Source organism: Photinus pyralis, unplaced genomic scaffold, assembly GCF_008802855.1.
Source record: "Photinus pyralis isolate 1611_PpyrPB1 unplaced genomic scaffold, Ppyr1.3 Ppyr1.4_LG1, whole genome shotgun sequence".
NCBI classification, from domain to species: domain Eukaryota; kingdom Metazoa; phylum Arthropoda; class Insecta; order Coleoptera; family Lampyridae; genus Photinus; species Photinus pyralis.
Genome location: NW_022170249.1, coordinates 23921373 through 23948141, shown reverse-complemented (window position 1 = coordinate 23948141; position 26769 = coordinate 23921373). Strand labels below are relative to the sequence as shown.

The 26769-nt window shown below is 35.4% G+C and overlaps 3 protein-coding genes across 10 annotated transcripts in view; 1 reads left to right on the top strand and 2 right to left on the bottom strand.

Annotated features, from left to right (window-relative positions):
- LOC116160495 (protein prickle-like) overlaps window positions 1–26769 on the top strand; it is a 316299-nt gene that overhangs the window by 208836 nt on the left and 80694 nt on the right. The window lies entirely within an intron of this gene.
- Window positions 3586–19890, bottom strand: LOC116160496 (neprilysin-2-like). Of its 2 annotated transcripts, none has more exons than XM_031473705.1 (9): window positions 19730–19890; window positions 19538–19674; window positions 10672–11180; window positions 10475–10624; window positions 4891–5096; window positions 4461–4842; window positions 4243–4414; window positions 3956–4197; window positions 3586–3909 (listed from the first exon to the last, which is right to left on the bottom strand). In XM_031473705.1, the coding sequence occupies exons 1-9, from the start codon at window positions 19738–19740 to the stop codon at window positions 3616–3618; spliced, it is 2103 nt and encodes a 700-aa protein (XP_031329565.1). In that variant the 5' UTR covers window positions 19741–19890; the 3' UTR covers window positions 3586–3615. The 2 variants fall into 2 exon arrangements, with proteins under 2 accessions (XP_031329565.1, XP_031329566.1); XM_031473706.1 differs by having other exon boundaries at window positions 19538–19671; window positions 19730–19886.
- LOC116160502 (neprilysin-2-like) lies at window positions 24364–26762 on the bottom strand. 3 transcript variants are annotated; one of them, XM_031473715.1, is made up of 9 exons: window positions 26612–26762; window positions 26058–26569; window positions 25855–26013; window positions 25603–25811; window positions 25410–25559; window positions 25137–25365; window positions 24927–25089; window positions 24707–24882; window positions 24364–24662 (listed from the first exon to the last, which is right to left on the bottom strand). In XM_031473715.1, the coding sequence occupies exons 1-9, from the start codon at window positions 26724–26726 to the stop codon at window positions 24366–24368; spliced, it is 2010 nt and encodes a 669-aa protein (XP_031329575.1). In that variant the 5' UTR covers window positions 26727–26762; the 3' UTR covers window positions 24364–24365. The 3 variants fall into 3 exon arrangements, with proteins under 3 accessions (XP_031329575.1, XP_031329576.1, XP_031329577.1); XM_031473716.1 differs by having other exon boundaries at window positions 24710–24882; XM_031473717.1 differs by having other exon boundaries at window positions 26058–26563.

Sequence of the window (26769 nt, the reverse complement as noted above, 5' to 3'; positions counted from 1 at the left end):
GGAATATTCTAGAAATCCCGATAGACATCGAGAGTCCATAAAAGATTCATCAGCAATAAGAAAGGCACTCGGATGTGACTCATTTTTTCCGGGAAATATGGCGTGTTGGTTTGTTCGAGAACATTCGGGAGCATTCGGAAGCGTTCGAGAACTTTCGAAAAGACCGGCGTTTGCTATATAAGCAAATCGAATTGTGTTTCGAACTTTCGGGTCAGTTCGAATATCGATTCGAAGTGAAGTGAAGTAGCTCTCTCTCGTATTATAAATTGTTAGTGATAAATATGACTTAACTATTACAATTTATTATCTTTCATGGTATTATAATGAAATGTCTCAACGAAAGGAATTAGTTTCTACCAACCACTGTTCCCCTCGACTCTTCAACGTGATTCGTTCTAATATCTCCAGAGCAAAATGTCGGAGGAGAGTACTCACAAAGAGCGATTGGTACGTTTGAAAGAAATATATCCATTAGTGATGCCAAATCGTGATAAAGGGCAAGGGGAACGACTGCCGGAGACATCTACTAGTGATGATCAAACATTCAGTGCCAATATCTGCAGAACTGAGTGTCGGTGGAGAGGGTACTTAGTGTGAATATCTCCAAAATGGGGTGTCGACGGAAGGTACCTCCAAGAGAAAATGCAAGATTGCGGAGAATTTTTCTAAGGACTTGAATCTTCTTCTATTACCTATATATAGCGTATATTTTGAATTTATGCCAGGTGGCCTTTAAATGCTTATTACCTTCTTTTCGGGCGGAACTAAGGGGGTACAAATTCTAATGTTGTCTTTAATTTATGTTCCATTTCTTTTTATTAACTCTGAGAATTTCCCTTTTTTAGTAGAAAAAACTTGGGCACAGATTAGTCTTTAATTCATAATTTTTGATGCGGCTAATACAATTTCAATCAGAAAAAGTGGGGGTGATGTCTAGTTAGCACCCCTACCTTAGAGTTTGTTTCCCGGCAGAACGAAGCGGGTACAAATTCTAATTTTGTGGGTTCAAATTAGTCTCTAATTTATGTTCCATTTCTTTTTATTAACTCCCTTTTTTAGTAATAAAATAGTTTAAACAATAAAAATGTAATTTGGATACAAATTAGTCTTTAATTCATAGTTTTTGATGCGACTAATAAAATGTCAATTGGAAAAAGTCGGGTGGCTAACTTGATGTCTAGTTACCACCCCCACCTTAGAATCGGTTTTTCGGCAGAACTATGAGGGTTCAAATTTTAATTTTGTGGGTACAAATTAGTCTTTAATTTATACGTTCCATTTCTTTTTATTAATTCTGAGAATGTCTCTTTTTTAGTAAAAAAAAAATGTTTAAATAATGTATAAATTGTTTAAACAATGAAAACTTGGGTACAAATTAGTCTTTAATTCATACTTCTTGATGCGGCTAATAAAATTTCAATCGGAAAAAGTCGCGGTGCTTGATGTCTAGTTAGCACCCCTACCTTAGAATCGTTCTAATTTTGTGGGTAAAAATTTGTCTGTAATTTATAATCATGTTCCATTTCTTTTTATTAACTATGAGAATTTCCCTTTTTTAGTAATAAGATTGTTTAAACAATGATAATCTAATTTGGGTACCAATTAGTCCATAATTCATAGTTTTTGATGCAACTAATAAAAGGCAGGACTAAGCGGGTACAAATTCTAATTTTGTAACTTTAGTCTTTAATTAGTCCTAAATTATAGGCATATTTTTACTTGATTTAGGCAAAGTGAGGGTGCCAACTTTATCGACCTCCCCTTTGCCGTAATCGACTTGTGATCTTAATCGCAATTTTTAAGTAAAATCGTCTATATTCTTCCCCAGTTTCAGTTTCCAAAATTTATTTTTTCTTTCTTATTAGTCCAGTCGACCGCGACAGGTAGAAAAAAGTGAGGTTGGGTGGAACAAGATACGAAGAATCGCATACGATTTTCAATATTAAGCGGAATTTTTTGCCACTCAGCTCGCATTGGGACACCAAACTTTTAGTTCGGCTCATATTTAATTGCAGTAATCTGTGAACTCGTAGAAATAGATTGGCGAAAGTTTGACATCGCTGACTCTTTTCGTTCTCGAGTTAGACGGACAGATACACAAAACCCATCGCCCATCGAAAAATTCCTCTAAAAAGGTCGGAAGATAATGAAACTTTGGGACGTTGTTCAGGGATGGTTAATTAACATTTTCTCTCTTTTCATTTGGATCTCGAGGACCCTGTACGAAAAGAGGAGGCGGAAAAATTTTTGGTCCTTCCTCCGGTTTTTGATCATTAACTTTTTTTAATTAAGTCCTACGGCAAAAGCATTCCTACGCTTTTTAGAGCATTAAATTTATAACAATGTTCACTATTTAAACATCATCAACAGCAGTCATGATGGAAAACAGAAATATCCGCGGAAATTTTTTTGTTCCGAAACCTCAAAAAGATAATATGGGAATCGTTTACAACACGCACTTTTCCTGGTTCACAAATACTCTATGAAACAAATAATCTAGATTCCCCTTTTGTACAGTCGCTTACTCAAAATGATAATCAAAGTAGTCATATGCCTAATACAGGGTGGGGCATAAAGGACTCCCCTATTAAAGAAGCCAATAAAAACGAAATTAGTCTTTTTATTAGGTAAGAACACACGCATATAACAAAATTGAACCTCTACGGCACTGGAAAATATGACAATTTTTAATTTACACGTGGAAACGGAAAGCAATTGTGTAGTAGGAGAACAAGTTAACGATCTGTCTGTAAAACTAGCGTGTTTAGCTTATTAAATTAACGCAGGACTTCAGAGCCGGGTAAACTTCCAGAGCCTCAACATTAGTGGCGAGATCCATGAGATGCTTATTCAAGATCCATCCAACAGCGAAGACGTGGCAGATTATAAAAAGATTCCAAATGAGCGCGTCACCACTACGTCCATGATGGGCATCTCCTTTCGGTCCAGTAGTGATGCCAGTTTGTAAAATTTGTGGAAACTTGTAATCGTAAAATGGATGCAACGGAAAAGTTTCGATCGAGTCATATCAACACATGCGTATATAAATATTTCACAACGGATGTTGTCGTAGTAGTATATAGATAAAATTAGGAGAAACAATGCGAAACATGAGGGAAGACCTAAAAAATACATAGTATTAAATGGAGCAGCTACAACACATCAGAAATAGAGAGAAACACTCCAAAGAAATATGGTGATATCCACTACAAAAACTCTTTTATAGGTAGACAATAAGTCAAGTAACGGCGTATCGACAAAAATGTGCACGTAACCAACATGAAGGCAAAACCTTCTCTGAAAAGGAACAAGTACAGGGATTGCGCAAGCCAAAATTAAAGAAGGGGTAGTGTCACGGAAAACATCTGCCCGACCTCTGGCGGTGAAACAAAGAACCTCTTAATTGAACGGGTTTACAAATGGAATACCTAGATGGCGTAAGAATATCACATACATTAAAGTCCCTAGATTACTAATTTATAATTTAAATTGTTAAGGAAACAAGAACGCTACACATCGCATAGTTCCCAGATGTTCATCGGTTGCCACGGTAATTGAGCAGTTGTAAAATTGTACCAAGTACACTGTGGTTTAACAAACAATTTATTAGGGAAATTATACAAATAAATCACATCTTTCCTTTGGATTCATTCTCGTGCCCGATGTACAATTAAAGTCTCTACCAAAGTGTTGGTTGTTACGCATAGGAACTGATACCAGTAAAGAAAATAAATCCTTATCATTCAAATCGTCATTGGAAGGTTGGCAGAAGTACGAAGCTGCCGATATCCAAAATAGTTGTTCCGAACTGTAAGGTTCTATCGAACTGTCCATCGTTGCCGCGTGGTTTTTACGAAATGCCGAATACGACAGTTGCAAGCCTAAAGCTTGCGGAAGGAGCGAATCCAGCTAAAATTTTAGGATCGTTTATAGTTAATGGGCAGGTTTTGCTTACCATAAATTTTGACACGTTCGTATTGAGCTGTCGTACTAAGCAGTCTGGTTTGCGAAATAGAAGCGTTGTGGACAAATTGGAAGGGGGCTCGATTATGTTTCCATCGTGATCAAAGAAACTGGACGACTCTCCTAGTAGCTGTAGGAAATGGTGCGCCATAAGCGTACCCATGCTTCCGTAGTTGAAATATAACGGCTTCTCTTCATCAAATACAACCTTTTGGAATAACGTTGCCGGCAATACTAAAATGCGAATAAATACAAGCGAAACCAAGACCTTCAACTTACTGAACACGTTTTTGTCGTATAAGTAATCTCCAATACCAGAAGATGTCGTTATCTTCCACTTGGCGATCTCGACCTCACTTTTTCGATAATACATCTGATTGTAGAGCCACGTTTGTCTACTTCTCTCAATATGCGATAGTAATTCTAGGTAAGAGTCGTTCTTGGGAACTGTCTGCAAACTGACATTATTTTAATGCTCTTGAAAATCTAAGAAGTACCCAATCAGTGCTCATGTCGTCAAATATTTCATCTTCGAATAAATCGCTAGGCGCGCCGATAATTTCAGTTGATCCATTGATGCGAGTAATTATTTTGTATTTATCGGGAGTACTGATCCATGGGGTTCGTTCGACCAACATTCTTAGTTGCGCCTTCATATCCGCGATAATTTTCTTGATCATATCGCGTCTTTTAAGAGGCAAACGTCTTCTAACGTACATTACGTCAATGGGATTTGGGGTGAAATGCTTTCTAACTTCATCAATACAGTAGCTCGATCGACTAATCTTCGGCGAGCTTTTAAATTGGAGTTTCTGTAATTTGGGCACGTTTGGAATGATCTTTTCCAGCACCTTCCAAATCATGTAGTTTGCTTGAATGCTTTAATAGCAATTATTAAATATGTTTGATTTAATCATTTGCGCTTACCGCTTTGGTGTATTTTGAATAAAATCGTACCATTTCTTTAACGTGTTAAGAGGAGGGAAAAGAATGTGATCGTGAATGGAAATTCGTATCGAAGGTCCTATAATATTATGCATAAATTCGATCCAGTTGATAAATTCGTACCTTTTTTGAATTTCGGATAACGATACACGTTGTGGCGGTTCGTCGTTTTCGCGGAGAAAGACTTCCTACAAATTAAATTTGATCGTAATACGTTTCCAAAGTTTCCGCTTTCATAAAAATTGTTACCGGTGTGAAAAGAACGGCCAATACTAGCGGCCAAAATTTCCGAACATACCCGAAGCGAAACTAGACCTTGCCACGCAATTTTTTGTGCTTTTATTCATTTTCCTCTGAATACTGAAACAATTCTATTTACAATTAAATAGAAAACCCTCTCATCAAGCATAAGCTTTCCAACGAAACGTTGCAAGACCTATGTTGCCATTAAAAAAAAACAAAATGGCGGCCGTGTCAAAAAACCATACTGGACAAAAATTTTCTTTTCATGCTAGAATATGCACAAACACATCGTATTTAAGTCCTAAAACTTTCAAACCGATATCGCCAACCGTTTTCACAACCAGCGCTTTGGTTCCATCTTTATTAGCCACTCTGTATATGTGTACAGCGCGTAAGCGCATAATTCACGTTAGCTGTTTAACAAACACAGTCCTGCAGCAGAATTCCCAAACCAGTTATGTGACTTTTAAGCCGCTTTACATTAGGCAATTTTGGTGCAATGCAAGAGCAATGCAAGTTAGAGATACGTTACTGCGCATGTTCATACGCAATTCAGGTGCAAGAAAAATAAATAGAGAAAGTTCTATTTCACTTGCAAGTTTGGCGCAAGTTCTAGTAACTTTTCTAGTAATTTTGTCAATACCACAATTTATTTGGTTTCGCGTGTGTTATTTTTAATAACCTAAAAACTTTATTTATTCGTTAAGTAACAAATGTAACTTGTAATTGTGTTACAATGGCTAATAACAACAGGTATGTGTATTTATATCTATTTGATGGTGCTTTCTCATAATGTTATTTATATTTTAGCAAAAAAAGCCCATGGAATACTGCGGTTACCACTGAGCTGATCCTTCTTTATGAACAATACCCTTGTTTGTACAATATTAGATCTAAAGACTACCATAACAAGAATGTATTAATTTTATTAAGTTTCAAGAATAACCTTCTTTGTAAACAAACTGAAAAGTTTCAATTTTTGAAAAATATGTTGTCAATACTGCAACACTTTTCTGAACTTGCACAAAAGTTGCATTGCAACACAATTGCATAAATGTAAAACCGTAATAAGCAATGCAAGGCAATTTTAGATTGCATAGCACAAGCCTTGCATTGCACTAAAATTGCCTAATGTAAAGCGGCTTTATGTTGTCAGTACTAAAAGCCCACAGTTACTGTTAGAACTATTCTTATACCGGGTGATGACTTTCGCGATGCAGTATGTGATTTATACCGCTAAATCCGTAGTGATTCCTCCCCTAATTATTTTAGATTTTTTTAAGGAAAAAATTAGGAATCCATACAAATCATTACTTTCCAATTATTTATTCTCGAACTATCATTAACCATCTACGAAAATTTGATCGTGATAGTATGTGCCGTTTTAGTGGTATGATGAGAGGGTGGTTTGTTCAACTCCTATTGACTCGTATTTCTACTTGATGAGAGATTTCTATGTAATTATAAATAGAATTGTTTCAGTATTTAGATTAAAATGAAGAAAAGCAAAAAAAATTGGGTGGCAAGGTCTATTTTGGCTTCGGGTATATTCGGAAATTTTGGCCGCTAGTATTGGCCCCTCTTTTCACACCGGTAAAATTGATCAGGATGCTCTTTTTAACCAATCTAATAGAAGATTAACAAAGAAATCCTCGAACATGCCAATATTGTATTGAAAGGGGACCAAATTTAAGAGCACATTTACTATTTTCCAACTTTAGTTCTAACTTTTTCATCCCTTTGGTGCAACACACAATGGGACTATGGTTGAAATTTGGCAGGATTCCAATAACTTTTACCTTCCTAGGGCAAGCTAGGTGGCTATTGCGATCACCGTTTTTTGGACGTTCGTACGTGCGTATGTTGGCAATTTTCTGAGGTAACGGCTCGATGGATTTTGTTCAAATTTTGGATATGTATATTAGGCATACTGAAATGAAAAATAACGAGTCGAATTTTTGAAAAAAAAATTTGGAGCCTCGCAACGGTATCGAACTTTCTGTTTCAAGCAACCTAACATTTTTATTAAATTATTCGAAAGACTTTTCTTTTGTAGAAGAAAATTATGCTACGTTTTCTTATAAAAAATAGTATATTAAGTATGGAGAACGGTAAGGGATTTTTACCGTTCGAAGACAATTGTTTGGAGGAGGAGCGGAGCGACGACTCCAATTATTGTCTGAGAACGGTAACCCTTAACGTTCGACGTGCTTATAACATTTTTTGCGCGATCTAAATTAAAATTATCCAACCAATATAAATATGCACTAAGAAATTAACGAGCAGAATAAATCGAAATGATCGAAGTGGTATGGTGTACATCACTAGGTAACCAGTTTATTTGTCAAAATTGAAATTAATAATTTCATAAAATTGTGCATGTGTCTGATGTAGTTTGCTAGCTTTGCACTTCCTTTATGACTTTATGAGCCAGGTATTTGCCGGTGCCCGAATGGTATGTCGAAGATTAAATTAAAGATTAAATGTAATGTAAGACTGTTAACATTGAACTGATTGTTTTTAAAAAAGCGTCGGTAAGTATTTTTGCTGTTCTGTTTTCAGATCGGTAAGTAATTTTGGCGTCGTCGTAATCATAGCAACTGGTAAATTCCACTTACTGTCATGGAAACACACATGGTAAATAGTCAGAAATGACCGATCGCGCAAAAAAAAGTATAAAAAAAGCGCGCGAAGACGTTAAACGGCGAAGAGCGCTTTTGGGTCCGAGCTGAGCTAGGAAGCTAGTAGCAAAAATGTAACGAGTAACGGATGTCCTATTTGAAATGCCCCCTCCCCCCTTCACCACAAAAGGACTGTCTATCTATCAGTTTTACCAAATAACATCATAGCATATACAGGGTGCCCATTATGTATGGAATATAGTATATCACGGTAAATATCGACTGTATAAAAAAAAATTTTCGATATGAAAATAGTTTAACATTTTATTTCCCATAATAAGGTAGCATTCAGTTGTTTTCATTTCAGAAAACAAATGACTAATGAAAAACAATTGAACTTTTTAAAAGGCAGTGCACCTTTTCATTAGGCTTATTTGATAGAGATTTTTTTTCTCTTTTCGATGATATAACATGTTAGTACCCTTATTGAAAAAAATAAAACAAATGAACGTGTACGTTTTTTATTAATCGTTGAAGACAAAACGAAATTAGCAATAAAATGGTTTTCATCGCAATGAATGTTCAAAATGTTTCATAAGATATAGTAAGGTACCAGGGTGTCACAAAATAACTTTATTTGGTAATGTACACGAGAAACTATTATATTTTAGTAAAAATAATATAAAAAAATAATGACATTTGTCACGTGATATCAAACGCCAATCAGAGCGCGTGACGTCATTATCCTAATCGGCTGTTTAAGTAGCTATCTTCTGTGCGTTTATAAAGTTTATGTACAATTTTTAATTTAGTGCTTGTTTCATTTTATAGTGATTATATTATCCTTAAGTTAAGTTTTTTAAACCAGATAAGAATGGAAAGTGGGTATACGAAAGCTGATAGCAGCAAATCTGCCAAAAATGGATGTAATGATGTTGGAATATTTCTCGCACCAAACAAAAATTTTTGCTCATCAGAATTTAGAAATATTAAAACTGCCATATAAGTTTTGTAGATTTTTAAGTTAAGCTTAGATTTTTTACAAGAAATGTAGTTATTTAAGGTCATCATCACATGCAGATGATTCAGTGAGCTTAAGAGTTTTCTGTACGTAAGCGCAATTTTTTTACATTACGCACATTTTGTAGGTAAAGGGCTAAATCAGGGTCTAAATTTATAAAGTAGTTCTTAAAAAAACTTTTTTTGGAAAAACAACTTAAAAAACAACACGGATGCGGATCAGACTTTATCCATGGAGTCTAGCAATCACCCGCCTGGAATACTTAGCTGCGCCACAGAAAAATGTGACTACTTAGCCCTACCACCACGACAAAGTGTACCCCATCGTAGGGCACCACTTATAGTAGTTATAATAATTCATGACGAAATCTTTTAAACCATTTACGCTGGGGTTATGTGTTTATAACTGTCAGGACTGTGCCGTCACAAACACCGCCGTGACACAAACAGCGTTTTGGCGCTAGAATAAAAAGCTACAATTTAAATTGCATAAATTTGCAATAATAGTGTAACGGAAACGCTCCAGACATGACGTCGCCTTTGGCGCTCTGGAATTTTCTAGGCGCGCGATAGTGGGAATGTTTGCACGTATCTGGTAATTACGCGAATGTTCTGGACTTACATTGCTTGCGTGTATAAATGGTTGCGGACCGAACATCGCGGCAGTTTTACTACCGAAAGAGATCGAGTACGGATGAAACATCGAGCGCGGAAATATAAATTGCGAAGTGTGTGATATAAATAGTCGATATAAATTGTACAGGTTTTATAGTGTTTTAGTTTTGTTTAATAAATATTGATATAAATCGAACCCGAATTTATAAATCACGTTACAATATGTTTTATTTTGCCGAAATAAGATATTTTAAAGTTATAGTATAGAGGTATACAAACAGTTATAACCGGTTTTAAAAAATTTGTCATCTACCCTACGGCAAGGCAGTGGCTTAACCTATCACAAAAAACTTGAAATAAGAATCAATTTCTTCTGGTGACCTATTGCGTTATTGAAAAGAGAAAAAAATCTCTATCAAATGAAAGTGTCATTGCTATTTAAAAAAATTCAATTGTTTTTCGTTATTCATTTTGTTTTGTGAAATAAAAACAATGGAATAAATACCACCTTATTATGGGAAATATAATGTTAATCAACTTTCATATACAAAATGTTGTATATAGTCGATATTTACCGAAATATATACTATATGCAGTCATACATAATGGGCACCCTGTATAGTATATCACGTAATTGTACATAGAAAGGGTATATTTAGAGGCATCTTCCAACGTTTACGTCCGGGTGCATTATAAATAACACTATTCTGCAAATATTTAGGTTTTATTCTAATTTATGCCATCTTTTTAATCGTAAACTAAACTTCCCAATTAGTGTCTTCATTAAACGCAAACATTTAACAAGGACACATCAGAGCAGGTGTCTTCAGCTGCTTGAATTTAAAGGTAAATTCTCGTAAATTTAAACTTAAATTGTTCCGGAACCGTCTGCTTTGTTTACCTGAATCTATGCCAAAGTAATGCATGATTTGAGAATGTAAAAAAAAAATACATTACTTTCAATCTTGCGTTATGCCAAAACTATTTTCGCTCCTTTTTGCACAAATCTCTCACCAAACGAATATTGCTTTGGCAACTTTTTTTTATGCTTAATCTTGTAAACTGACCCTTTTTATATCCAGCATAAATTCTAAAACTTTCGCGATGTCAATTAAAGCTCTTCCTTCGTCTGCGCCAAAAGCGAGCGCCACATCGACCATAAATCTCTGTTTCTCAAATAATTCGGCACCAAAGTCGTCGAATGCCGGAAACGACACCTGAAATAGCATCACATTTGTTCTTACAAATTAAGATGTCATCTTACCTGAAGAATAAATTTCTGATCATTTTTTGGATCGGTTTCAACAGTGACAGTTAAAAATTGGGAGTAAAAATATCCCAGTTCTCTAAGCAGGTACTGCGTTTGTAACCAAGAAAAGTTGGATTCATCCCAAATGACTCCTTTGAGAACGGGCCACCCTCCTAGTTTGTCCAATACGTCCGTAACCGTTTGCAAACCTTCTCTTTCTACAGCTGATTCATTCATACAGTGTTTATACATTTTTTTGGCAAGTCCGACTATTCTATGCTCCTCCCTCCAGATGGATTCGTTGTATATTTCATCGATCTGTCGCCTTGAATTTTCTTGTATGACAAAAAAGGTGCCGAGGTTTTCATCGCCGTTGGCCCTTTTTAATAAATTTCCGCACGCAAATTTGTAAAAATCCTCGCACGGATCTACTGTGGGATCGATGCTCTGCTCGATGTCCGCAATCTTGTTGGCATAAATTATCGGTTCTGGTGCAATCGCGTAGCCGGTTGTATGGGATTTATCTGAAATGCATAAATATTTTTAGTTGCACCTAATGAAATCCTTTATTACATTCGACCTCATATCTATGTTTAGAATATTTAAACGCTCCTCCCCAAAATTTTCAAATAATCGCGCACGCTCCTGATTGATAAAGGATTTAATCGCTCCATGTACTAAATTTTTTGGTGACCACATCAAGATTTCAAGAAGTGGTCTAAAAGTAAACTAGGTATTCTAATAATATCGTTCGTTTCTACTTTGAGGTTTACATGTTGAGTAAATTTGCACCATTTCAAACATGCATTGTTTTACATATTTGGGGGTCTATTATTAGTACATGTGGGTTTCTAATTACCTACGTGATTAAACTGCGGAAAACGGAATTATTATACCGACTAGAAATTGCAGTATTAATCCATTTCGTATCATCAGTAAGCCACACACGTCAAAATTTTTGTTTTAAGATTAGATGATACCTATACCCCAATTTGTCTAGGAAAACGGCCAAATGCTTTTCACGTGTACAAATTTATTAGCTTATTGGATAAGTTTGCCTTTTTCAAAAAATGCTGGGTGTCTCAACTAAAATATGGAATAGATCGGTTTTTCAAAATCAAAAAACACATCAAGTGAAACGTGCACCATATGGTATCCTCATCAAAATTCACTTAAAATTAGCAATAGACGCGTAGTATGCTGGAGTGGAGCAATAAATATGCAAAAATCTGCCAATCATATAATAACAAAAATGATGATAAAAACTACATAAATATATGAAGATCAACGTGCTTTATTTATTATCAAAAATAATTTTGCTGAAATTTAAGACTTAAAAAATCCATTTTTGTGTTTAGCAACAAAAGATAGCCCATTGATCATCGTATAATTTATTTTTGACAAAATCCGATCGCTCTCAAAGGGCGATTGTTAGACATATGTATGTACCTACTATACAGGGTGGCTTACTTGCTGAACGTAGCATTGGAATCTTGGAAGAGGGCTTTATAGTTTCATTATTATGATGATATAAAAACAAAATGGCCAAATGAAATGTTTTTGAGATTTTTTTAATTCTCTAACAACATCTAACTTTAGTATTAATTTTCGCTTTGGCTTAACTTACCAGGATTTCATTTACTAAGCATGTCACGTACCTAAGGGTGGGCTTAGGTTGTGTAACGGGAGCATTTAGGTTTAGATTTAAATTTTTGAATTTTTCCCGAAAAAAAATAAGTAAAGTAGATTTTGAAAGCACTAAATATGTCAAGCTTTTGAGGTGTCTTCCCAAATGCACGCATAATTATTATTTTTGGCTATTTAAATAAGTTTCAGTTCCGGTGTTAAAAGTACGTAACGCAGTTCGGTTAAATTCGTGTACTAAATGAGAGATTTTTGTACGAGGACATATTACTTTTTATTTAGTTATTTTTGCCTTTAGTTTTGAGTGGGCGGGGTTTAAGTCAATGAAAAATAAGAGTAGCACGTTCGAATTTAAAAACTTCATTCGACCGTCGTATAGTGTTGAAAACGTGCGGTAAAGAGACAATTATTCAGTTTTGAACGAAGAATGGGCTCAATGTCCCAGTGTATTCAAGTACGGTAAAAAATTTAATATTTCCCGAAAGAACATTTTTGCATTAATTGCAAATTAAGTTATATGACTTAGAAACTTTCCCTTTTGGTAAAAGATCCTAGTATCCTAAGTAGGGTTATCTGTCACTGTATTCGCTAAATTCAGTGCTAATTAAAAAATTGAAAACAGTAAAGAAAGTTTCCTGGTCAATAAGAACCGGATAACAACCCCCAATGTTTTGCTATTTTCGAAGTTTTACCCGGAGTCTACAATTTGAGGGAGAGTTTAAATCAGTACCCGTTTAGCCACCTCCTATCTAGCCGACGCCTTATAAGTGTTCTTTAGTCTGTTTGATAAAGCAAATTAGGTACAGGGCAAATTTATACGATCACTTTCAATGTAGCACTTTAAGTACATATGTATGTATAGCATTTTACTCCAATTTTTGTGTAAATGAATTATTGCAAATATTTTCATGATTATGTACAATTTGTGTTTAAATAAGGCGTTGGCCAGGAAGTATATTTCTTGAAAATTTATTTTCTTTTCAATTAATAAAAATTTCTTTATTTTATTAATTCAAAGATGCAAGTAGAAATTAAAGGGAAATGAAGCGTTTCTCTATCATTTTTTTTTCACTACTTGATTTTGCTACCATTTCATGCTAGCCGCGAACTATTTAAATAAAAATTGATTGATAGCATTCAGATAAAAAAGTGGAAGTTCAGATAATTCAAAAAATGAACTAAGAATTGCACCCCAAAATCCTATAGTGGACACTACACTGTATAAAGTGTGCCCCTCTGCCTATGAAGATTATCAATATTACCCAGACCTAAGTAGCAATCATTTTTTGAATACTGTACACGACATCGTATGCGAACTATATACGGGGTCGAGAGATTATGTTATACCTATCACATGCGTTATTCGAATGAATTTGAAGGTCTTTTTGGTACATCAATATATTTTTTGGTTTTTACAGGAGAGGAGAGGAATCTTCCAGCGTTAAAGAATAAGTTTCAAATTTCATTTCAGGATCGCAGTTTAAAAATGTATTTTTTGTGTATCTTTTCACTCCCGATTTGAAAATTTTGGTTATCAAGGATTCAGCTTCAAAATGTATCGTTTCTCTTTGTTTTGTTTTGATGTAGGATATGTAGATTAGTGTTATTGATGCGATCGTAATTTTTTTGAAAAATTTTCTTATATTAGGGTATTAACATGTTACATCATCGAATTGAGAAAAAAAATCGCTATCAAATGACCCTAATAAACAGGTGCACTGCCATTTAAAAAAATTCAATGGTTTTTCGTTACTCATTCGTTTTCCGAAACAAAAACAACTGAATGCTGCCTTATTATCGGAAATAAAATGTATACTATATTCCATACATGATAGACACCCTGTATACAAGCTGACACTTCATACTACCAACGCTTGGCCAGTTTAAAAACATCAAATTTTCAGCGTAACACACGTTTCACAACTCAGGGATGTGTTCGGCATACCTGATGAGTCATATTCTGACGTGCCGTATTAACTAGTGACGATACGTGTCACTTCTACAAATTTTCAGGAATTTAATCGTATTTTTTCCCATATAATAATGGACTCAACTCATCGTTAGACACTCTGTAGCATGTAGTATATGGTTAGAATACTAATAGTTGAAAAAGAGCCTTTTTAATCATAACGCCATTAGTTTCCGTTAAAATGAACAATAATAGAAGTACAAAAAAATAGTTTTTGCAAAGTATCTAGTCCACCAAGGTTTTATACTGCATATTATCATTACAAAAAAAACTGACCCTGTATAAGTAGGTTTTTGCATATTTTTCATGATACAATAACACCACGTAACGTAATTTACTCATACCTAGAACATCACCGTCTATTGGCCTATTTTTACAATAGACAAATTTTCGATAGTAAAATCGGACGAATTCGTGACGTGACTTTAAACGGAAAAAACTAATTATGATCTTACAAATGTTCCGGTGTCTTTGAAAGTGTTAGTTCGAATATTTAATTAACCATGTGAGTAAGTCAAGGTTTTCCGGTGCATAACGATTTGGTCGTCCCTGGGTACACAAATAAACAGTTCGCTAAATAAACTTGAATTTTAATAATTTTTGCACAACAATTCGGGGACCGTAAATTAACGTTACTGTTATTGCATTGCAATTGGTCTTTGTCCAATTAAGCATAAATTACAACTGTAAATTTTGTCTGCAGTTTGACTTTTAAAGATCAGTCTAAAAAATAAAACTGACTGGACCGCCATATTGGGGCTATTTCAAACTGTACGTGTTTAATTATACACTAATCATAATTGAAAAGTTCTGATCTCAGTCTCTTACTATTGAACATGTTTGGAATTGGCGTTTATTTAGTGTATTTGACCTGGCCCATGCGTTTGTTGAACAAACAATTATTTAAAAAGAACCTGTGATCATTCTTAATCTTAAAGTAAATTCAAAATGTTGACCATTTTAGAAATAAATTGTAGTGAGTCGTTAAAAGGGTTGATAGCACTGAGTGTAGTTCATGAAAGTTGCAAAATAAATAAGCAAATGTAAACGCTACCATTGTAGGACATAATGACCTTAAATTGTTGTTTCAGTGTAAGTTCTTAAATTTGACTGGGTAATTTAAGGTTTACTGTTACTACTTATTTACGATTCATTTAAGAATTCGTTCAAGTCGCGTGTATTATAAGAGTTTGTATTGGCTTCATAAAATAAATCAAAATGTCAGCCAAATTATTCCTAATTCAATAAATATCGATTTTATTGCCAAAAAAGCATTTGCCATTTTCGAATTGCTTCCAAAAGCTTTTCAGCTCGCGATACCACTTGTTTCAAATTTTAACCGGTCGAGTAGTCTCGGGTGAACCTTGTTTACAAGAATCATACACAGATTTTTTTTTAAAACAACCTTTTGGACTCCTGAGACCTTGAAACGTAAAGATCCGGTGAAATCTCAAAACCGAAATTTGGGGTGATTTCAATAACCTCCCAATTGTAGTTGTTTCGATGTTGTGAAAGAAGAGGTAGTTTGATTATTGGTGCCTGAACTAAGATCATACCACTGAAGTTTTTACTTGGGTGTAGATGAAAGAATTTCGTCAAAAAATTCCCCATGTCCGTGCAACCTCATTTCAGTTTTTCCGTTTATTTAGATATTCCTATTTTTAACCGTAAAAATGGCGGTTATTTTAACAAGGTAGTTTGCGTCGGCAATTTAAAATTAATAATATTATTTGTTTGATATACACCCCTCTTAGAACAATTTGGATAAAGCTCAGATACAGGTAGTAGTTTAAAAGTTTTGAAAATGGAGGTCTTGAAATTAAACCTCTCGTTAAGCTAAACCGTTTTATATAAATCTATCGCAGGGTGTAGTAAGTAGTTAAAAATGATCAAATTACCCAATAAAATAGGTTGTTAATTGGTGGCACATGATCAATATCTGGTTTCCAAGGGTCTGTTACTTTAGTTCATCGTTTCTGTCATAATCAACCGTTACTATTTTTTTGAAATATTATAACTAGTATAGTTTTTAACAGATTTGACCGTCCCAACATTTCTGACAAGCGGAATTTTTCATGGGTTGAGTAATATTATAGCCCTTAGCTCCAAACCACATTTTGTACCAAAAATGTGCCCTGTGCGTTAGGTCAATTCTACGCTCCTAATCAAGCTAGAGATGCGATCTGGACTTTGTTGCAAAGGATTTTTAATGCATATTTATTATTATAATAAACTGCCTGAATTTTTAGAAAGAAGTTAGCCAGTCAAAATTTCCATAATTAATTAATTTGCATACCCTACATTGTTTCTTTTTTAGACATTCATGATGTATCCAATGAAGGATATTAGCAAGTGGAACCCTCCTAAGCGGATCACCACTGATGGCCAGGGCTACTTTTAAGAAAACCCAAATGCTAGAAGCATTTCGTGTAACAATTGAGTGGTTTTCCCCTATTTCGATCCAGCTGAATCGGATTCTGTCTGTTGCCAAGTCTGAAAATGGATCATAAGGGCGATATTCAAGATGGCGGACCACCCTGGGGTATTCCCCGTCTAAAATTCTCGATTTTTACAGTTCAAGGGTTTGAACCGACGTTTTTGGGGTCAGGGAACACGATGGAAGGGATCAAAAATGAAGCCGGAAGTGAAAAACCGCGATTTGTCATATTTAGACCGAAATAGCGGCAAAATTATCTACTCCTTGAATCCAATAAAGCGTTATCTTGGAATCAGAACATAGAATCACATCTTTTACCTTTCAGGTTAATGTTATGTAGTAAATAATTGCATAATCACGCAGCACAAAGAGTTGCAGTGATTTACGACTTCGGTAAAGTGAGAAATTTTTCATTTTTCTTATTCAAATGAGCTGCTCTATGTTTAGAGACAATAAAACTAAATACTCCGCTGGCTAAGTTCTTATAATATAAACCACATAGACTCTTGGAATAACATCTGCGAATATGTGCCATTCTATTTCATCGCTTGGACTTTAATACTATAATCGCTTTTATTCTTCAAAAATTCAGATATTTGGCGTCATTTCGGTATAAATCTAAGAAATCGCGTTTCTACTATATCCGATCTCATTTTTCTCCATTCCATTGTGTTCCTTGACCCCAAAACCTATGTCCGCATACCAAAATTTTAAAATTCAGACCATTCATGAAAATGTAGAAATATCAGGAATTTTTAGTAGGTACTATATTTTGGTCGAAATATGAGAAATCGCGGTTTTTCACTTCCGGCCTCATTTTTACCTGTTCCTGTTCCTTGACTCGAAAAACGTCCAGACCTTTGAACGGTAAAAATTTTAGGGTGGTCCAAAAACCGCCATATTGGATATCATCTTGAATATCTCCCTTACGGTCCATTATGATACTTGGAAAGAGCCAGAATCGGATTCAGCGGGGTTGAAATAACCGGAAACATTGTTTCATAAAAATCAGGATCTTGGTACGTGGCGAGCACGTCAGCAGCTTATATAGCTAATATATTGGCGGCTCCAAAACTTTAAAAGTCGTTTTGATTTCATCTTCCTTGTTTTGCATTCGACTCCCTGTATACCATTTGTCATTATTTTACTTGGAGGTCCTCCTTTCTACTGATTTCCGTTTTTCGTGCTCCATTCTCCGCAGCCTCGCCGCAGTAAAAGCAGTCTTTTTGCAAAGACCAGCTATATCCTCTTGTTCGCTATGAAACAATAAATTTTTCCTCCTGTTGCACTGTTTTTTCACCCCACTTCCCTACTGAGAACCTTCTCAATTTTAAGGCTGTTTATGGGATGAAAACAGTCTGTGTAATATAATAAGGAAGACTCGCTTTTTTAAAACTAACACGGAACGCGACTCGCGACAATGCTTTATATTACTTTTGGCGGGTGTCAGCGCTATTAAATTATGTTCTATGATTAAGTAGGCAATAAAATACCATATCCAAGTCACGTTGTTTAAGTTTTTGCGCAAAAAAAAGAAAAAAATTGTAGAGTATGCAAATTAAGCAATTAATTAAGCAAATTTTGACTAGCTAATTTGTCTCTAAAAATTCAGACATCTTATAATAACAAATATGCATTAACTGGCTGGGGCTGAGTTTCCGGGCCATCTGCACCCGACGTCTTTGTTTTAGAACCCGGCCCGAAAGCCCGACTCCAATCTGAACCGCTAATCTAATCGGATTCGTGACTTTTATTCAATCATTTAAATCTCATGGTTTTGAAGGATCTCTAATTTAACTTTTCATCTAGTTCTGGTAATTCTTGATATTTGTGACTCCGTATATCCATATATTCGTAAATATCTAATAATAATCTTTATTTTGCCCAATTCAAAAAATAAAATTGCGAAAAACGGAAACCAATGCAGTGTATAAATTATCTAAAACCTAAATTATGCAAAAAATGCAATAATGGTGGCTTTTTCTGTACAGATTTTTTTCGAAAACCTCTTTTGGTTCGGTTTTCAGCTTAGCCCGAATGACTTGTCGGCCCGGCCGATCGACCCATACCTATCCGACAAATTGATGGCTCGACCCAAGCCGGCGACTTCTGGGCTATCCCGCCCATAGGAATACGACATAAGTCTTTTTTGACAAAATCCTTTCCTTTCGTGTGTCGGTGGCACCAAACATGACCATACGTCACCAAATTGGTTAATATACGTAAAGATCGTGTTTGGTGCAAACAACTATATTTTCAAAAAACCTTTTAAACTCTGGCTACATGCTAAAATTTAAAATATTCATTACGCCATAACATCGACGTATAAGTTAAATTCTGTAATGGCGATTGACCGAGGTGATAATGAACATAATAACAGTAATCCAGGTATTCTTCTTAATAGCTTATTTCTTCAAAGAGAAATTCCGGACTAATTTAAAAAAAATAAAGAATGTTAATCGTGAGAACTGAGAAAAATATCTTTTTCCATTTGTTCAAGAGAATTTTTTATTTCTAAATTTCATGATTCAACATTCTCAAATTATCACTTGAATAAAATTGTATAATAATAGTTTGACATTAAACTTTCAAGTTTACGAGCTACCTATGCATTGGAAAATTTTGCCAAATTTTAGTTTATACTTCTGATTGATAAATGGCGGCAGAAATTGTTTTTAAAATTAATCGCACGCGTAGTCGCCAGTTCCATAAAACTAAACAGTAAAACTAGCTGTAAATGTCGCGAATAGCTAGATCAATTTTTATTTATTACCTCAGTTGAGTGTGTATTTTTAATTAGCTAGTTCAAAGAGTAAATATGCCATACTGACCTTGTTTAGAAATTGAAATCACTAACACAATTAAAATAATAACGACGATTACTGCAGTGAGTGTGGCCGCAATAAGTACTTTTTCCAATCCGGTTCTGTATTCCCAACAATTTCCATCTTTTTTGTAATTATATCTACTGCAAGCCAAAGAATAATTAACTTAACATCGTAATAATTAAAACAATTTCATACCTTCCTGGCATTTTTTAAATGTAACGGTTCGAATATTTAACATACAATATGTGGGACATTCTCCTATTGAATCACATGGTATAAAAAAAAATCGCGAAAAGAGACTTTTTAATACATCGCGCTGTGGCCACCACAACGGCTAACGTCTAACTGAAGGTGCTACATAAATTCACTATTTTTAACTTTTATTTGTGTATCAGTTTGTTCATGAATCCATTAATTTAGGTCACACTTTTAATTACAATGCCAAGTACAAAATTGTTTATAACAATGCGTTAATTAAGCTTGCGAGAGTTCTTATTGTTGGGGCGGATGTGACAAAATCGTCGTTTTCTCTCCAAAACTGCGTTTCGTAAAGTTTGATTTACTAGCTTTGCCTAATCTAAATTTGATAGGTCTAGGTCAAGTTCTATGGTGAAATCGTCATTCTTCCTCAAACTTTAATGAAGCTGACAAACTTTTTTGTTAATTATCGGCACAAGGAGAGAGAAATTAGCGCTACGCTGGATGACGTAAAATTGTTCGATAATCGTTTTGGGTGAAGTGGCCTGTATCCCAAATAAATGGTTAATGGATTAATGAAAGAAGGTCTCTTAGGCGCAATTAGAATTTAGCTGATTAAGCTACATTGGACATTTTCCTTTTGGATGTTAATATTCCCGGAGGAACCCACATTCAAACTGGTGAAGATTGGAAAAAATATTGAAGGTTTGTGAAGTGCCATCGGTAGACAGATCAGTAAGCATTTCGATGCAGAAATAAACCCTCTTAAGTACATGTTACATGATTTCCTTTTGTGGGAACATTTGAAAAAGGTAGTGTAGACTCCACCTGATAACATTCAAGATACAGAATAACCCATGAATGTAGACAGACAATTTTGTTAATGTCCAAGGTCCAATGTTCAATTTCAACACAGACTTGCACCTGTCTGTGCACCTGTACCTACCGGTGGAGACCAATTTGAACATCAGATAAATTTTTTACAATGAAAACGTAAAATGTGTCAAATTTGTTTATTTTGTACTTGTGCGTTTTTTTAAAATTAATACATAACCATACTATCCAATTTCGACTCTATGGGTGTATTGCTTGTAACGTGTTTTTGCCATTATTGTTTTTCTTAAATCAAAAATACAAATTACAATCGGTGATTCGTTTTTTAATGGATGCACTGTATGTTAAACATTTGTAAGCATAGCAGATTTTACAAAGCCATCTACAGGAATTACTTGAAAGTAACAGCTTACGATGGTTTTTCAATCACACTTTGTGTTTTAACTTTCAATTTTGTAATTATGGTGAAAGACTATTAATTGTTGCACTTTCTGTTTGTTTTTGGGAATTATAAGTGCATCCCCTTGCAACTTTTGTGATGGAATGGCCTTACCCCATAATTGGCAGACAGTAAGATTAGTCTCAGGTACTCGCCAGTAATGTGTCATTTTCCTGACTTTTATGATAACTTTTTTACCTATTTTGGTTTGCTCTGCGTTTTGAAATAAATGCGCACGAACGTGATTTTCGTGTGAAAACACCATAGGGGAAGTATGAGAGATTGAGTCTAGGCTTTCCATCTGTTTCTTAAAGTGCAACGGCTACGATATTGCTTCACAATTTAACCAGCAGTGCATACATTAATTTTACACCGTTGATCTTAATAATAATTCCCATTTCACGATTTTCTAAGCACCCTGTGTGAAAATAAGATCTGGAAAAAGTGGAGATGGGCGGGGTGATTAAGGCGTTCTCTTCTACAGCTAATTAACAACGCAAAATGAATAATTAATTAGCCCCTTAGTCCCAGTCTAATAGAAAATTTACAAAGCGAGAAAATACTTACTGAGGAGAAACAAAGTAAACCATATTCTGTCCTTGATAAAGCTAAGAGGGTAAAGAAATTGAATGGGTTGATCATAAACAATAATTGTAGTTGACGAATAACTAAAATCGATGACAATTTCAATATGAACTATAACAATTGGTTTCCAAACCTTCCAAATGGAAATTGAAATATGAGTCTGACTCAAAATCAAAATTTAAATTCCCAAGTAATTTACAAAAAATGTTGCAAAACCCACTCGTTGGTGTTGTCGCGTAACACAACTGTAAATTATGAGTAGCGGGCAAATATAGACCGTATGAGCTATCAATTAGCGAAAACCCAGAGTCTGTAAGTGGCCCAGGGGCCAAGATATCATAGGAACAGACAGGCAGACGACGGAAAATTGAGCATATAAGCGTTACCGCAACTTCTTTATGTTGCGCTAAAAAAGGGATCAACTCGTAGTCAGAAAATAATTATTATTATCGAAATATACTTCCCCGGGAATAATGGAGTTATAATTTTTAAATAACTATCACAAGAAATATATTAATTGGTACCCAAGATGCATACGAACGAGCGAAATTAAAATATTACCTTTGAACCACCCTGGTCACGGCCGTCTGAATTCAGAAGGGCGCTTACTACCACTAATCTGCAATCAGTTAAAACGCAACAAAAAACAAGAAGGGGTATAGTGCGGCATATAAATGAAAGAAAAAAAATCGAGCGACTTAAATACTCAAATGTAATCAAGAAAACTACTTTACAAAGCACAAAAGACACAAGTAACGTAAATAAAAATCATAGATATCTGTATGGGAGTGGGTCTCGTCCCTTAGCGTGTGTCGGAGTAATTCACAATAGCAATTCCAAAAGGTAATCTATAGGTAATACTTTTGCAAATCAGTAACAGTAATTCAAGTCTTCAGGTGCAATTAATTTGTATGCAGATCAATGTAACAATATATCACGTGATTTCCTTCAATAGCTTTTCCACGTAAAAATGCGATGCCATCCAGGATGAAAAAAGAAGGGATATAATTAAATGCACTTGGCGTGACCTCGAGCAAGAAAACAACAGACTAAGGAAAATGAAACCTAATTATTGTGGTCCATCTTAGTTGTTCGGTAAACTCAATAGAATATTCCAAACAACTAAACATCAGGTAGTCCCCTTATGGTTACGAAACATGAAAATTCTTCGCTAACTCATATTTTGGGCTCAATTGAGTACAAAACTAATCATTTATTGAAACTAAATTTATTGGACACAGAACAATCAAATAAACTGAAAGAAATATAGGCACTCAGGGCCAGATGACATACACCATGCAACACGCGATCGATTAAACGAATTAAATTTAAATAAAGCTGTAATTATCTTAAGATCAATAACTCTTATCATCCGGTCGTAAATTCACTTTTCAACAATCAAACGCACTAACACATCAAACAATGATGAATGATGCTTCGGAATCTCGCTTTTTTGACTTCACGTAAAACTCGATTTAGACGACACTGATTTCGTTATAACTACAATTATAGTATTGGCTCTTTGATGGTGAACAAAACTCCCGCTTTAATCGATTATAACATTCAGTTTACTCCGTGTAATGTAGCACACTTTTGAGTTTAACTCTACTAGATTACAAAACTTTATAACTGAAAACACAAAAAAACTTCGATACCGGCAACAAATAACAAACAAAAAGCTTGACCGAAAGGCCTTGATTAACATCCGGTATGCTTGTTTAAAACCTTTTCATTTACTACCTCCTTCCTTCCTTTACAAAATAACGCGTCGTCTTAGAATCTGCACTTGTGCTAAACTTCGGCGATAACACGTCCTTATCTTGAAACTAATTAGCTTACGCAGCAATAACAAAGCTTATTATCTACGACCGGAGATAAACTTTTAACAAGTTCTATCCAATTATTTCCAAATGGCCGATCGGCATTATACGTGCTGAAGCCAGATATAATGTCCGCATGCCGTAGTTTACACAACAATATTTACATTAACAAAAAATACGTTTTCTTATAAATAATTATTGTCTCCTTTTTGAGCGTTCGCTTTCATGTCACCACAAACCTGAGATAAATTCGAGATAATTTCGAAACAATTTGCCGTATCTAGAAAGAATTGTGAACAAGGACGGATGGAAGAATAGACGACAATATAAAATCTGGAGATCCTTAAATTTAGTTATAAAAAATAATTAACATAAATTCCGCCAAAAATATAAATTTCGTAATTCGGGATGGGGTGGCGGATATATATTCAATACCCCCTATTTAAAGTCACAGTGCAGAACTGCACCTTGACTTTGAACAAAGTTTCTGTGAGTGCCCAATACGGATATGGAATTTAGTGTAGTACATTACATAACCCTTAATGTTGAAAACTAAAATATCATGAACTTTTTAGGAGTGGGTAGTTGCAGATTTATCAAAGAAAATACTTGAGATTTATAAACTGATCTGTCAGAACCTCCTACAATGGCTTATTTTATGGCCTTCTTCTTTGCGCAATAAATACATTTATAATAGAGAAACGAGTGGGAAACAATAAAAGTTACTCGTAGTAACAGTGGATTTTAAAACTTCAGTAAGGATGTGGGTCACTTACCTATACACCTGCATTGAATTCGTAAGTAATCTTATGTGTGTTAAGTGAGTATTAATTGATTTTGCTCGTACTAGTCGTTTTACAATAACGAATATCAAAGCTAATCTTGTGTAGAGATGGAATTGGGGCGAGTTTTGGCATTTTTTGGCATTGGAAGCTGAAGGAGTAATGACATTGTCCTAATAAAGTGTGCATTTATTTTCAATGTAAAATCCACACTTGAAATCCTCAAGCATTTGAGGGTTGTTATTAAGTACCTCCTTCAAAACATTATTGTAAGTACCGTTTTGCAATTCTGAATTAAATATGGAGTCGGTGTAATGGCAATATATCTCTCCAGGTGACATCCAGAATAGTTGTTCAGGCGTATAATCCAGCGGATATAGTTTCAATTCTTCGCCATGATCTTTAACCCATCTCTTGTAGGCCGAATATGATACCTTAGCGGATATCAAATGAGTAAGGGCATGGTAAAGCTAGAAAATGAGCTTTAGTCACCTTAGTTGGTAGTTGGACTTACTACGAAATTTGGAATTCCTTCTTTAAGATTACATGCAACCTTATTAGCCCACTCAGTCGAGCCCCCAAGTAATTTGTACAAGATGTTTTTCAATGCCATTCCCATTGTTGCGTAGTTGAGGTAGTTCGGGCGATTTTCGTTGAAAATGAAACCTTGGAGAATGGTGGGCGAAATCTCTGAAACAAATATTGGAAACGTGTACGGTTCGGACTTCTTATACCGATTTCGTTCTTTGCCATTAAGTGAAAAGAGGAGTCCCCCGTCATTTTCCACCATGCCAGTTTAGTATCTTTGGGAGATTCGCGTAATAATCCGTATAGGTAATCAAGATTATCTTTCTTAAGTTGTGAGAGCATAGTTATAAAGTCGCCGGATGATACGTTCTGAAAAACTACACCATGTTTATTATACCAAACGTCACATACATTACATATTTCATTCCCAGAAACACATGCTCATCGGGTGCCCGAAAACTAATTGACACCTCTTCGATTTTCTCTCGCGCCGTCGCCGTCTCGTCATCATTTAGCCAAGTTATGTTGTCTAATAGAAGCATCAATTCCTCTTTGAAGTATCCCAATAGCTGATTAATCTGATCCACTTTCCCTTGTGGTAGGATTTCGCGTACGTACAGCACGTCGATAGGGCTCGGGGAAAAGCTTAAATTTGCATTGGCACCAAGTCATTTTAACACGTTTCTTACTTTTCCCTAAGAATGTCAATGCAAAATTCCGCCCGGGTCTGCTCTTCTTCTAACATAAATTTGGGTTTTATTTTTTCACTTCGCAACTTCGACGTAACAAACGGTAAATTGTCCTCCACAACCCTCCACATCAGATAATTGGCTTGCAGACTGAAATTCACAGATAAATTACAAACATGCTTAATCAACTAACCGTTTGGGTGCTTTCATTACGGTGCTTAACCATTGGTCCATGGAAGTCTCCGATGGAAATAAAATGTAAGTCTCGCCGGTTATTTTAGGGGTTGTTCTAGTGATTTGATTGATGTAGTTTAACCAGTCGAGTGACCCGTGCTTTTTTTGTAGTTGATCGACGGTGATCCTTTGGTATTCATCTTGGATTTCTTCTATATTTGTTCGGATCTAGACAAGATGCGTGTAACTTACAAACGAGCAGTTCGCTTACCCATTGCAGGTCTAGGAGAAATTCAAGAGCTTGCGTCATTTCTCCCAGCGCTCTGTGAATTTCAGCGCCAAAGGCAATTGCCACGTCAGCCATAAAGCCATTAGTTTCCTCGGTGCTGAAGTGCTTACTGTAAACGTCATCTACTGCCGGTATGGAAACCTAAGGTAGGATTTACATGAATGATCCCTGTAAAACTTAAATACCTGAAATATGTATCCGTCGTTCTTCTTAGGGTCTTCAACTATGTCTAACTGTAAGAAGGTGGAGTGTAAATAACCCATCTGTCTTAGCGTAAATGTCGCTTGAATCCAATCAAAATTGACTTCGTTCCACTTGTTTCCCTCAACTACAGGCCAACCCCCCGCGAAAATTAAGGCATCGCGAAGCGTTTTAAACGAAACGTACTCCATCGTTTCATTCATACAAGCCGAAAACAGTCTTTTCTCGGTTTGAACCAAAACATGATCCGATGGGAGAATTTCTTCGCTAAACTTCTTTTTGAGTCGCGTCCTGAAGTTTTTCACCATGTCGGTGAAGGGGCCATACTTTAAGTGTTTATCCGACAGTGGCTCGACGTTACCGCAGGAAAAGGCGTGGAAATTTTCGCAAGGATTCACATCGACGTTAACCCGACGTAAGATTTCCAGGGCCTCTGTGATGCAAGTTTGATTTCGGCAACCCCTCACCTCCTCTTGCTGCCCCAGGGCATCTGATGCTTATTCTGCCGTTAGCAAAGTTGGTGTAGTAATTGACTTACCTCTTGAGCGCGCCAGTAAAATGATTAACGTTAGAGTAATGATTGTCAACGCGATAACTACCGTAATTAGGATTATTTCCGATTTCGTTCGTGATGCGAAAATGGATTTTTTCATGTCGCGAATGCACTTAGGTAGTTCGCATGCTTGAAAGAACTCA